Source organism: Condylura cristata, unplaced genomic scaffold (genome assembly GCF_000260355.1).
Source record: "Condylura cristata isolate star-nosed mole 26May11 unplaced genomic scaffold, ConCri1.0 scaffold00025, whole genome shotgun sequence".
NCBI lineage: Eukaryota > Metazoa > Chordata > Mammalia > Eulipotyphla > Talpidae > Condylura > Condylura cristata.
Genome location: NW_004567126.1, coordinates 20,059,130 through 20,072,686, shown reverse-complemented (window position 1 = coordinate 20,072,686; position 13,557 = coordinate 20,059,130). Strand labels below are relative to the sequence as shown.

At 52.8% G+C, this 13,557-nt stretch overlaps 1 protein-coding gene across 1 annotated transcript in view; it reads right to left on the bottom strand.

The window, feature by feature from the left end:
* Positions 1 to 2,347: 2,347 nt before the first annotated feature.
* TMPRSS13 (transmembrane protease, serine 13) overlaps positions 2,348 to 13,557 on the bottom strand; it is a 16,895-nt gene continuing 5,685 nt past the window's right edge. Inside the window, exons 4-13 of the mRNA XM_004688832.1 lie at positions 12,704 to 12,826; positions 11,699 to 11,828; positions 9,925 to 10,017; positions 9,128 to 9,171; positions 7,780 to 7,942; positions 6,752 to 6,924; positions 4,449 to 4,547; positions 3,379 to 3,521; positions 3,079 to 3,231; positions 2,348 to 2,543 (exon numbers count right to left, since the gene is read on the bottom strand). Of these exons, the coding sequence (XP_004688889.1) occupies positions 2,517 to 2,543; positions 3,079 to 3,231; positions 3,379 to 3,521; positions 4,449 to 4,547; positions 6,752 to 6,924; positions 7,780 to 7,942; positions 9,128 to 9,171; positions 9,925 to 10,017; positions 11,699 to 11,828; positions 12,704 to 12,826 (1,148 nt within the window). The 3' untranslated portion in view covers positions 2,348 to 2,516. The remainder of the gene's footprint in view (positions 2,544 to 3,078; positions 3,232 to 3,378; positions 3,522 to 4,448; positions 4,548 to 6,751; positions 6,925 to 7,779; positions 7,943 to 9,127; positions 9,172 to 9,924; positions 10,018 to 11,698; positions 11,829 to 12,703; positions 12,827 to 13,557) is intronic.

The following is a 13,557-nucleotide window of genomic DNA, read 5'->3' as shown; positions in this document are numbered from 1 at the left end:
CACAAAATGTGAATGATAATGCCCAGCATCATTTCCGGGCCAGTACTTTCCTCATGGTTACCTTCCTCTCTCCCTTGACCAGAGGCATATGACAGAGAGAGGCACAAGGTGATCACATGGAAGAAAGCCTCCCACTAATCAAACATCCAGTTAGGTGGATGAGATGTAAACTCTACTTAGGGTAAGCCACCGAGATTGTGGGGAATGGTGGGATCTATTCCTGTAGTTGTGTTTCTACTGTGCATACAGTGAGGCTGACACCAACCCCTCACCAACCTTGTAAGAGCAAGAGAAGAACCCGAGAAAGGTTCCCTAGCACTGATATGAGAGACAAGCAGCTATTTGGGGTGTTCAGCAGCCAGGCCCATGGGGGCCAGCCCACAGAATCCTGTGCTCATGGTAACAGGCAGGAATGTATGTGCTCAGGGTGCTGGGTTTCCTCAGTGGATGCATGAAAGTTGAGGTCAGTATATTAAGTGCAAAAAACATATGTGCAGAGCCAAAGGGGCAGCGATGTTGGAAGAAGTGAGTGGGACCACCCGTATCCAATTTGCTTAGAAATAGTTGAATGGCATTGGAGTTTCTCCATAAACACGCTTCTTGCTAAAGTGGCAAAGTTGGAGGTAGAGAAAGAAGAAAGGGAAGAGAACAGGCACTGGAATGTCCATCCCCTGCCCGTGACTTGTGCAGGTTCACCTACTTATGCTTTAAGAATCATTTGAAACCTCACCTCTTCTGTGAAGCCTTCCCTGGTTTCTCCAGATACAGCCGGCGGTCTCTCCATCCTTGTTCCAAGCATTCCACGCTCAGTCACAGCCCCTGAGGATCAGACTCCTGAGGACACAGTCCTGGTCTCTGTAGTCCTTGAGTCTGGTGTGAGTACCTGGCATGGAACATGCACTGAAGTGGTTGCTGAATGAACAAATGAACATGTGATTAAATGAGCAGACCCCAAGGCTGAGGAGCTCAAACTGAGGATGCTTGGGCGCCTGGGTGAGCGACCTCCATTTTTCACTTTGGAACCAGTAAAACATCCATGACAATTTTTTCAGTTTATGGAACTTTTATTGCTAAACACCACTGCTTGGGACTGGTGTGGACATAAAAGTTCTCCCTCCACCTCCTGGCCCTGATGACACTTTCACTGTAGCCAGCGCTGTCAGGCTCACAGTCAACTGCAGCCCAAGTTTTAGGGCAATCTTTCTTGCAAGCAGCGGCCTGCTTAGGCTGCATTGATTTGCTTGGTCCCTGCCAGCGAGGGTCACAGCGCCAACAGAGAGGCCTCGGAAAGTGAGGACAATGAAACTCGGGAGGAACAGGTGCCCCAGAGCACAGGCTGGGGAAGGTCCATCTCTTCCCCTGGCCCTGAGGCCAGGTACATGGAGGTTCGCAGGAGCAGGGCAACTTGGGTCCTGTTGGGAGGACCTGGGGACAGTGTCAGTGTTTTCTTCCTGGCAGTTTCATGTCCATTGTCTTTTTCTGGATCAACTGAGAAATAAAAAAGTGGAGAAAGCTGCCAAGGAACTCCAAAGTCCCAGGACCGCCCTGGCCATGAGGGATGTCTGTCCATCGGGGTTCGCCCAGGCTCAGGGCCCAAGGAGAAGCAGCATGTGTTTCCTCATGACCTGCTTCTACCCTTGGATTCAGCGACAGCCGTGGTGGCTCTCTTTGTACTGGAGCTGCCTGCCAGCCCCAGCGAGGACTCACTGCCCTGAAGAGCTCCAAGAGACCCCTTCATCCGATCCCTTGAGGTCAGGTACATATGGCAGGACGCCAGGTGGGATTACTCCCTTGGAATTCTTGGTGCTAACCACCACCTGAAATTTTCGGAGAATCTTTAAGAATAAATCTACTTCCATTTCTTGAATACAAAAATAAATTAAAATAAAATATGTCCCAAAGACTATGACCAGCAAACAGCAAGTCCTCTTCACAGCAGCCAGCCTGGACAGCCACGACACCAGCAGGAGGCTGAGAGGGGCAGGATGCAGGTGACATCAGCAGGGTCCTGCGGTGACATCAGCAGGTGTAGCTTCCTGCCAGGGATAGTCCAGGCACTCCAACAGAACCAGCTGTCCATCCCTGGACCCCAGTGGTGTCACCGGAACTGCCAGCAGTGCACATTCCAGGCTTGTCTCGGAGTCAGGGTCAGAGGAGCAAGAATTCCTGGTGTGACCTTCCAGGCCCTTCCTGGGTCCTATCTGGGCTCCACCTTCTCCATTTGTTATCAACACCCTTTAGAAACCTCCATGGTGGCCAAACTGTTGTCTCCAGGTGATTTCCAGTCTGGGGCTTGGGAAGAAATGACCGCTCCCCTGGTTTTTGATGACCCCAGGAGAGCAGTGAACACACATACACACACACACACACACACACACACGTGCACCGAGGCAGCAGACAGTGGAGGCGGCAGTAATGAAGGTGCCTGTGGCCTCTAGCCCAAAGGATGTTGCACACGGCCGGCCACTCTGACCGTCTGTACAGCAGCCAGTGCTGGGGGCGAGCAGGACAGCGGCCTAGGGTTTCCGGAAGCGCACCTCACTCTGCGGAAGAAGACAGGGAGAACCCGGGTAAGAGTGGGCTGCACGGGCCTGGATCAAAGGCCCCAAAGGTGGCTTTCAGAGCCTAACATTCAGCCCCCTGTCACCTGGCACTGTCCCCAGGGAAGGGCCCCAACCCCGGGGACGGCAGGGTTCGCAGAGGTGGGGGCAGATCTGCTGCCTGATGTCCAGTCCCCCAGGAGACTGTCAAAGAGGAGAGGCCACTTCACAGGCCAGTGATCACTGGGGCGAGGACAGCGACTGGAGCCATCATCCCACCTAGGTCCACCCTTTTCAACCCTCTGAGCTCTGCTCTAAGGAAGAAAGATAGACAAGCACAGATAACAGGCTTGTCTCCAAACCTAGCATTTGCTTTCTGTCTTGTCCCCTTCTTTCTGTATTTTCTGGACACCCCCCCCCCAAGAAAGGGGTAAAAGGATGTTTACTAAGATCCTAGGGGAATCCCAGGCCCTCTTCCAGGTACCCCACCTGCCGAAGTCCCCAACTTGCTAGGTGCAGGGCCCAGCCCGGGGCTCACCTCCATCTTGCTGTAAATCCACGGGAGGACTTCTGTCACTTTGGTGTATACACCGGGCTTGTTTCTCTGGCCACAGCCTGTGCCCCAGCTGGTGACTCCTGCCAGGTACCAGCGGCTGTTCTGCTCGCAGACGAGGGGCCCACCACTGTCTCCCTACGGGGAAGAGCAGACACATCAGCAAGGTAGAAGTGCCCTTGAGCAGGAAGCCTGGGCCTTGATCCTCACTTCCACCCAACACGCCAGCCTTTCCCTCCTCCTACAGAGCCGCGAGACCTGAGCCCCAGCCAGAAGCAGCCTAACCTGGCAGGAGTCTCTGCCTCCCCGCAGGTCCCCAGCACACATCATCCTGGGGGTAAGGTAGCTGTCATAGACCAGGTAGTCGTTGCATTTCTGGAAGTCGATGAGGTTGACCTGCACCTCCCGAAGGTAGGGGGATGTCTTCTCTTCAGTGAGGCAGAGGAGAGTGGAAGGGAAGAGAGTGAGACTCAGGACAGATTGTGGCCTGTTAGCTGTCCACCCCAGGACCCAGCCCCACAGCCTCTGGGGACTGGAGGGGACCATTTCCGGGGTTCACCATCCAGGACAAATGGGCCCACACAGCCTTGCACCAGACAGCTCTCAGGTTACTTGCATGTTGCACAAATATCACTCATTGGTTTTCAGTTACTACATGCCTTGAGGAGGGCAGGTGTTAGAATCCATTTACCGATGGAGACATTTAGGGGTGACGAACTGATTTACCCACAGCCACACAGCTAGCTAGTCTGTTGCGGAGTCAAGGTCAGAGCAAGGCTGTTCTCAGACCAGGTCTGTCAAAGACTGTCATCCCCTCTCCGATCATACTGACACCTGCCCCGGGCTTGAGTCTACAGCTAGGTCAGCCGAGGAGAGTGTCCTCCTGCCAAACATCAACCACTCTACAGAGCCGGCATCAGACCAGGCCACTCTGTGACCACAGGGAAGTGAGGCAAAGCTGGCCCGCCGCAGTCTTATTTAAGCACAGATGAAAACAAGATAGGCCACGATGCCCAGCCCCAGAGAGGCCAAGCCACCCATCTCCCAGACAACAGGAGAGACTGGGCTGCTCCACCCATCATGCCTTTAAACTCAGGCTATTCTGTCTTCTTTTAAGAGATTCTCAGACATCCAATCATAAAACGACCCTGCTTCCAGAAACTACATCCCATATCCTGTGAGAAGTCCTTCCTAACCCAGTCCCTCTTGGCTTTCCAGGGCGTGTGACCTCCCTGCCCTCGAGTACAGAGCGCCTCATCTATGTCCACTCCACACAGATATACATGTGCGCAGCATACCACACACATGCTCGTGTGCGCACACACACGCCACAGTCTAGCATCTCTGCTTCTCACCATCTGTCTCCTTGGTCTTGCCAAAGCCCGTGATCCAGCAGGTCTCGTTGAGGCGGAAGGTCTGCCCATGCATGGGGAGGCAGGCAGGGTGGACGTGCGCTGCAACAACACCTCAAGACGTCAGGCTGGAGTGCTGGTGGGGGCCAGGGATGGAGGGCAGAGTACCGAGGTCCTGGGGCCCCCCCTTGCCCCCACAGTGGTTCTGCATTTTCTAAGGCTCCACATTGACCAGGGAAGAAACTCAATCATGCATACCAAGGTTTGGCCCCGCTGAACATTTCAATTTCAGGGGGGTCTTGCCTAGCTGAGCCTCTTCCACACCTGTCCGTCAGAGAAAGGGGCAACGAAAGGCTAAGTCCAGATAGCACAGGACAGTCCTCCAGTCTAATTCGGGACTCACTCGTTGGCTGGCCAGGGCCAGAGACTCTCTCTCCAGGGTGAGACAACCTCCTTAGACTGAGAGCACATTTCTGGAGGCCCAAAGCATAAACACTGCTCACTTGCCCAGAAGCATTTAGAAGGTGCTACTGTGCATCATTTTATAAACTCTCTCTGCAGAGTGGGGTCCCTCGATGGACTAAGGTATCCATTACAATTTGCAAAAGCAATTTGCTCACTACAGTTTACTGCACTTAGACTAGTGGTATATATATATATATATATATATATATATATATATATATACACACACACACACACACATACACACACATATAGTGTTAAACACAGAGAAAGAGAGAAATTCACCCCTCCCCTATACACTGGGCTTTAAACACTGGTGTCTAATAGAAAGTCTGCTAGAGAGTAAACAAACAAAAATGAATAGGATAGCAAAAATTATTAACAAAAATTGCAAAACATGACTTCTTAAAATAGCCTTTGCCCATTTTTTATATATAATCTTAAAAACATGTGACAGGTACGTATTCTCCTTTTTAGTGAGGAATTCAATTTATCAGTGAGTCTTCACAAGTTTTTCTTAGCTAGCACTGTGACTTTTAAGTGTTCACCTTGCCAAACGAGTCTAAGAAAATCTGCTGTAATTTGTAAACCCAAAATCAAGCCACATGGTCTAACGGCAGGAATACATAGCCCTGGGTGGGATTCTCAGGTTGGGGGCCCAACTCCTGCTGCAGCCCATCAGTCTGGAGAGCAACCGCCACATCTGAGAAGCCCATGCAGTGTCAAAGTAGTCTGCATTTCACAAACATTTGATTTGATTTAGCATTCCAAATAATATTTGGGCTATAATACTAAGGGGGCTAGAGGTAACGGGAGGTGAGTCTGGGTGTTAAGCAAAATGGAGTCTGAGTTTCACAAGGTTGAGAAGGTCTATTCTGGCCCGACACCCCTGCACCTTTCCGCATGCATGAAGGACAAAGAGGCAGGGGTACACCGTGAACCTCATCAGCCTCCACAGCCAAGGTGGTGGGGGCCGACGGAGGGTGACATCTTGCCAGCTAGTAGACATGGTCTTGCCTGACCCAACCAGGTTCAACTGGGTAGGTGTGGCTATGGGCCAGCCCAGCCCAGTTACTCCTTGAAGGTTCCTCACTCCACTCTGACGAACTAACTGCACTGATTCATGACGGACATTACTTCAGTAATTAAAGTGCAAGGAAATACTGGCTCACAGACTCAGTCTGAGGCTAGACCAACCAGAGAGCTCTCCAAGGCTTCAAGAAATCCCAGTCCAGCTCCCTCCAACCTGGCTTCATTGCTTCTAGGCCTGTCTTTGTGTGTGTTACCCATTTTATTCTACCACCAATAGCAGCTAAAGACTGAAATCTACCAGCCAGATACCACTTGCTATATTGAAGACACAATATTTGATAAGAAAACAAGCAGTGGGGGCCTCCCTGGTGGCTCAAGGGGTTAAGTCTCAGCACTATGAAGCTATCCAAAGCCACTGCAGCATGAGTTCCATCCGCAGCAGGGACGCTAACCCCTGTGGCGCAGCAGACCTCTCCTGTCTAGCCTGCTGCTTCCCCTCAGCAGTGTACTTCAGTAGATCTGCCTGTTTTGCTCCCCACTCTGTCTCTGGTGAATCCTCTCAACCCTGCACCTCTGGCCTGCACCCCAGCTCTTGTGTGCAAAAAAAAGTGAAAGAATGAATTCATGAATGAAGTCCAATTTGATATGTTCCTGAGAACTGAGGCAGCATTTCCTCTGTGCAGCCTTTGATTTCCCCATGCTGAAGCTCTGGGGCCCCAAGATAGGGCAAGAGTGGCTGCCAAATGCAAGCCAGCCTGGGGGCAGGCAGGACAATCAGGCTGGGGTGTGACAGGTGTTGATTCACTCACAAGACAGGGTCAGGGGCTTGGAGAGCCGCATGAGGGCGATGTCATAATCGTCCTGCTCATCGGTGTAGTTGCCATTGATGATAATCTGGGAGATGGAGCTTGCCTCGGGCAGCTGGTGCAGATTGCTGGTGCCCGCATACACCTTCCAGCCCTCCAGGATCTTCTCCCGGGTCCTGCAAGAGCCACAGAGATCACGGACAAGTTACCCACTAGCAGAGCCCACCGACGGCATCTCCCGTACACAGGCTTGGAGGCGGAGGATGGATGAAATGGCCTCTGGAGGGAGCCCTCCATCTCAGCCCAGGTGTTCAAATCAATCCTTCACTCCCACAACACCTCTGCCCAAACCATTCTGAACTAGCCACTGTGCATCTTACAATAAAAAAAAAAAGGAAGGAGTTAAGACCTCGGAGAACAGTCACTCCACTGTCTCCTCTGCACCCCACTGAGGACCAAAGAGGGGTACTAAAAATACCTCTGGAGCATCAGCCTCAGCAGAAATGGAGCTTCAGACAAGACAAAGTGGCCTCTAGAGACACATTCTGGGGGAACCAGTGCTCGTGAGGTCTGGGCCCCTTCAAGTCTACCAGCTCAAAGTGTTCTGCCTGGCTGGCGACTGATAGAAGCTAACCATGCTCTGTCTCTGCAGGCCCCACCCCTCCATTTCCTGATGTCATGGGTTTCTTCCCTGTAAGTTACTGGGGCAGAAGGCAACAATACACCCCAAGCCTCTTTATTTCACTGTTCTTCAGAGGCAGGCTCCACTCAGGTCCTTCCTGCTCACCCCACTCTCCCTAGAGGCCCTATCAACGGCATTTTCTCAATCCAAACCTAGCTCAGAACAATGACGCCCCAACTCACATTCCCAGCACCAGAGACCTACACAGGTTGTGTGACCCACGAGGGCCAGGCTCGCCCCAAGCCCTCCTGCACTGAGAGACAACTCCGTCTGCCCGCAGCCCTTTCTGGTGATTCCGGGTCCCAAAATCCACCCCTGCCTTCAAATCACGCCCCTCTGGGGTACTCACACGAAGAAGCAGTGAGCAGCGGTGAGCACCCACTGGGCGTCGATCAGTGTGCCCCCACAGATGTGGGTGGTGCCATAGTGCAGACTCACTTGCCATGGCCACTTGCTCTCGGGGGCAAGCGCCCCCCCCACGATCCGCCCTGTCATGGCCCTCAGTCCACAGTCTGGGGAGGAAGCAGAAGAGACATGTTCCCAGAATCCGGGACAGTCTTGGGCCAGCACTGTCCTGAAGGCACCCACCTGCCACAGACATCATTTTGTCACTTAATTTGATACGGCACCCCCGTTTTCTGATGAAACAGAGCTACTGCATGGTGAGTAAGCTTTCGGGGATCATCCAGTGGGAAGTGTGACCCTAGGCAAATTCCTTTTCCCTACCACTCATGCATTTCTTCACCCACTGACAAATGCTTACTAAGGGCCCAATGCTTTGGGCGCGGTGGTTAGCCTACCATGGCAACCATCAGGTGTTTGGGAAAGTAGACCAACTCTAACACAACTCTTGATAAGCACCATGATGGGGATCTCTGTGGTTTCAAACAGATGAGAGACGTCCCATGATGCACAGATGGGTTTGTGCTCACGTGCTTCCACAGAGCAGCATTTTTTACAATAGCTGGGTCTGGGAAGTAGCCTAAATGTCTACCAACAGACATTTGGCTCAACAAGATGTAGTCTATCCAACACAGGAAGCATTATATAGTCACAAGAAAGAATGAAATGCAGCCATTTCAATAAAATGGAGGGAATTTGAGAGAATTACAAGCAGCAAAGTAAGTCAAGTCGGAATGGTGAAAACAAATGCAAGATATTTAGATAGCAGAAATTCAATGGTGAACACATTAGAAAACCAGTGGATGTTAACAAGCACCCTAAAGGCTCTGAGTTAAGGGGGAGTGGAGGGAAACGGTCAAGGGGACAAAAGGGGTGGTGTTGGGGGAAACAAAATAAAGATACTAGTACAAAATAAATTTTAAAAGACACAGGCACAGTGTGCAAACAAACACACTCTAACACACTGGCTCTAACTCTAATCTCTAGTAGTTTCATATCTATTTATACAGGTGCTTTAACCTCCTTTCCCAGCTGTCTGACCCCTGCCCAGAATCCAAGAGCCTTGAATGGCTTTCTTGGTAGGAGCAAGGCTCTAAGGTGGGCAGTCAGGAGAAAAGGAAATGCTATGCTGGAACTGTCCCTACTGACTAACAGGGGCCTCTATCCCCCGCAGCAGGCCTGCTAAGCCCTTCTTCCTGACTTGGATCCCCAAAATGGCAGCTCCTCCAAAGGAATCCCACCCCTCTGCCCCACCCCACAGAGGTCACAATCCAGGAGGAAGAGCATCTTCTTACGGGAACACTGGAGAGAGATGTAACGCTGAGAAGGGCACTGCGACCTAAAGGAGGAGACACAAAAGATGGTAAAAGGGCACAGTAGTCACCTCCTCCGGAAGCCTTCCCTGATTGAATCTGGCTCAGTTCCTATCCCATTTCTTTTGCACACGATGGAGATTCTGACCTTCTCTCTCTGAGGGGGACAGGCCCTTCCAGTGCCTTCTCCTGTGCAAACCATCCTTATGCTTCTCCTCATCCTCCAGTTTTCCTATCTGGTAAAGTTCCTCGCCCCCTAACTTCTCCCTCACTAAGGCTGGGACAGGGTCAGGCTGCCTTACAAAGAAGACAGATGAGAAGGGAGCCCCAGGAATGACCATGCCCCCCACATGGACCTCCTGTCCCTGACCCCATGCACCTGGCAGACCCTGCTGCTGTGCCACCCCCCCATCCACTCCCTGATGCTCCCCCCCACCCCATACCCCACTCCTACCCAAGCCCACTCCCTCCAGCAGCTTTCAGTTTAAAGAGCTGGCTGATTGGTGGTCCTGAGGTTAATCATCTCTGGTAACAAGGGGGCACTCCTGACTTCAGTGATCTGAAGGGATGCTCATGTGCTCCCTTCACCACACCTCAATTGGGAATTTTTAAGTCAGGAGGCAGGTGGTGTATGGGATGCTCCTGAGGTCCCTCACATTCAGGATCACACCTGGAAGTTGAGTTCCCTGAAAGGACCAAGGGAGAGGCACTTCCTGACTCAGAGCGCCCTGCACTCCCAGCCCTGTCACAGACAGGGCGCCTGACCCGCTCCACCACACCTGTAGAGGCTTTCCTGGATAGTGGAGTTGTAGTCAGAGATTGCGAAACTGTTGGCAAAATCCCGATGGGTCACCTCTGCTGTCCGGTAGGCACTGTAAGGGAGGACGGGGTGAAGAATGAGCCCCCTGAAAACAGAATTCATCCCACCCGGCCGTGTGGGATGAACAGGCAGGCCAGAGGCTGTCAGGCCCCCACTAGTGTGTTCTACCACTGAGCCCCACTATACGCAGGCCTACTAGTTTTCAAAATGTGGCCCCCTGTCCCCCTACAGGCACCCTAGGGAACTTGTGATAAATGCAAATTCTTAGGCCCTACCCCAGACCTACTGGGATAGGAACTCTGGTTCTGTGTTTGAACAGGCCCTCCAGATGACTCGGAGCTCTCTCAATTCAATAACACGGACCTAGCCCTGTTCTTGCCAAGCTGTGATTCAGAGACTAGCAGGAGCAGCCGCAGCACCCAGACCAGCTGAGTCAGACCCTGTGGGTTACAGGTCCCAGTGTTACAAGTCTGCACGACGGAGCTGGAAACTCCCCCGCTGGCTAGCTGGGTCTCAAGCCGCAGCGTGCGTAAGACTCACCTGGGGGTGTCATGTCTGCTGAACTGTTCTAAGTCCTAACCCGGAGATTCTGACTTTTGGGTCATTTTCACAAGTACTGCTCATCATTCTGATGTGGGTGATCCACGAACCACTGCCTGTACGGAGCATGTGGCATTTCTAGAAGGTGGAACCTCCTAGCATGAGTGTGTGCCCTTGCAGGTGCAGTTCCCCACCTAGGGGCCTCCTCCAGGTTCTGCTCCCCTCTAAGTAGTCTTCAAGGCTACTGCTGCATGTGCTGTACATATCAGGTTAAGCCTCCCTTGCCCACACCACACCACAGGTTCTCCAAAGGCAGGGATCTCGCCTGTTCCTTGGTGTCTGGGGGCCACACGACATCTAGAACATGGTAACAGCTCAGTAAATTCTCTGTGAGTAAGTGACACTGCACCGATGCCCGGGGAGGCTCAGACTTGCATAAAGCCTCACAGCTCAGTGATGAAAGCTGTCCGTCCTCTCCCAGCTGGAAAACATCCTCTTTCACAGACAGGACTCTGAGGCTGAGGTGGGGCAGACAACTGGTTCAAAGTTCTAAGCCCCCAAGCCCTAGTTTCCTAGGGGCACTGTCTGTGGAGAGCCCACAGTATTCTAAACCCTTATCCCTACAATCTCATACACCCCACAGCTTCTTGGTTTGAAAACTCAGGCCAGGAGAGGGGTTAGAGATGACTGTGTGGCCTGCAAATCAGAGACCCCTTCAAGCAGGACGGTTATTGTGCCCCCATCCCTGCTCCACAAAGAGCCTTATAAGTGCACCTGGTCATATTTGCTCTTCTAGATCCGTTTGAGGAACTCTAGCTCAGACCACACCACTCAAAGTTCACTGAGGGGTCCTACAGCCTTAGCTTCTAGTTCCCGGATGTGAGAAGGTGGCCCACCCAGGCCATAGGGCCTTGGGGTCCTTCAGTGTGGTAAGGGACATGAGTGTCCCTTACTTGCTGCAAAGAACCAGACAGCTGTGTGACTCCACTGCAGGTTTGGGGCAGACTGGGGCCCAGGGAAACAGCTTGTCCCAGTCTGTAAGATCCCAGCACCACTGTCCCCCAACCAGTGTCCCAAGCCAGTGACTTCAGCCCTGGTCCCCAAGAGACTTCTGAATATGAGGCACCTGCAAAGAACCTGAGACAGCCCTGAAGCTAGTGCCTTTGGGGGCTAGAGGGAGGGGAGAGGTTTACTTCTCAAATCCCAGCTGTTGGCACGTCCTCTCTGAGTAGGAGTCGTTCCAGTTGTCACTGCAGACGGGAAGCCACTGATGGGAGGATCCGGAGTAGACTTTAAGCAGAGAGCTGTCCCAGTCAAACCTCACTGCAGGACAAGAGAGGGGCAGAGCAGAGCCTCAGTACCCACAAAGCTTCATGTTCTTGGGGAACAAGCTGAGGAAGATCTGAGGTGCTCCTGTTTTGAGGCTCCTGGAAATGTCCAGAGAGTGGCTGGGAGTTGATGGTCATCACCAGGGCTCAGAAGTCCAAGACCCCAGTAAGGGCAGAGACTGTGACAGGATCCAGGGGCCACTGTGGCTGAAGAGGTGAGCGTGGCCAGGAGCTGTCACCCTGAGGGGCAGTAACGTGCCCAAGTGAGAGAGTGATGAGGGGAAGAAGGTCTGTGCTTGCTGCAAGGCTCCGTCACAGGACACGCACGGGTAGGCTCACACACAGACACCACGGAGTGGCCAGGCCGCCCACCAGGGCCACACACAGACAATCGTGAACGCCACTGAGGGCCAGAGCTCAAGGAGAGCTTTGTGCTCAGCTAGGCCAGTCATTTCCAAATCGACTTTCATGACACCCCAGGATGGCATGTCAGAGGACATGTGCCGGACAGAGGCGGCATGTGTGGACAGGGCTTGAGACCGCAATCCTGCCTCCGGTCGGAGCAGCTCTGCTTTGTTCAGACTGATATTTCTGAACTGGCAGACCTTATTTGTGAACAATTAATCTCATCCAAGTCATCGAGTCTCCAAATTGGAAAACTGAAGTCCAGAGTAGACAAGTGACTTGCCCAAATCACACAGCACTTAAAGCCAGGTGTCAAACTGAAGTTCACACTGGCTGGTACCCAGACCCTCTGGTTCTCTGCCCGATGCCTTCCACTGACTTTGCACCCCAGCCTGCAGTCCCCAGGGTGCAGACTCATACACATGCACACACACTCACACGGGCACCCAGGCCCAACCTCCTTACCACAGCCCAGCTCGTCACTTTTCAGCTTGCAGTCCACCACGCCGTCACAGCGCACAGCATGCCTGGGGCAGCTCTCAACGGGCTCTTTGTACTTGATCCCTGTGTGACCACGCCAGAAATAGACTAGAAAAGAGGAAGCAGACAGCTGGGTCACTGCCAGCCCCAGAGAGATAAGACACTAAGTAGCCCAAGGCCCTGGGGTTCTGAGACACCGACCTGCAATCCCTCTTGGACTCTGGGGTTCTCGTCCCCCATCTGTATGGAGAGAAAGGCTGCTCAGGAATACTCCAGAAAGCTCCTGCAAGCAGGGCAGCACCAGGCAGACTCGAGCAGCCACCCAGAGAGACAGAGAAAGAGAAACAGGGAGAGGGAGGGCGGAGGTGTGGAGGCGCACTACTCTGGGACTGCTCCTGCTTACGCGGGCCAGAGAGACCTCCTCCAGCAGCCCAGCGCCCCCTTCTCAGGAGCTCTGGTACCCCTTTGTGTCTGCGCTCCGTGGGGTCACAGAAGAGAAATCTCTATCTCCGATCAAGTGCACCCAAGTACGACTTGGCCTGTCCTCTCGAAGGCTGTGCTTCCACATGAGCAGCTCCTGGAGTTCTCCCTCCTCCTTGGCTCTACAGGGGATGTCCTCTCGGCCCCTTTCTGCCCCATTCCTTGTTATTACTTCCCCATTCAACCAGCAGCTCTAGGTGGCTAAATCCCACGTGCCTGAGCCCTCCACACCTAAGGCAAAGATCAGCTCTATGATCCCTTTGTCTCTAACGCCTGTTTCTTCCAAACTAGGCACTCCTGTCCCTCCTGCCGGAGAAACCTCCCCTCGGATGCCTAGAAAAGCTGAGTTCTAACTCCTC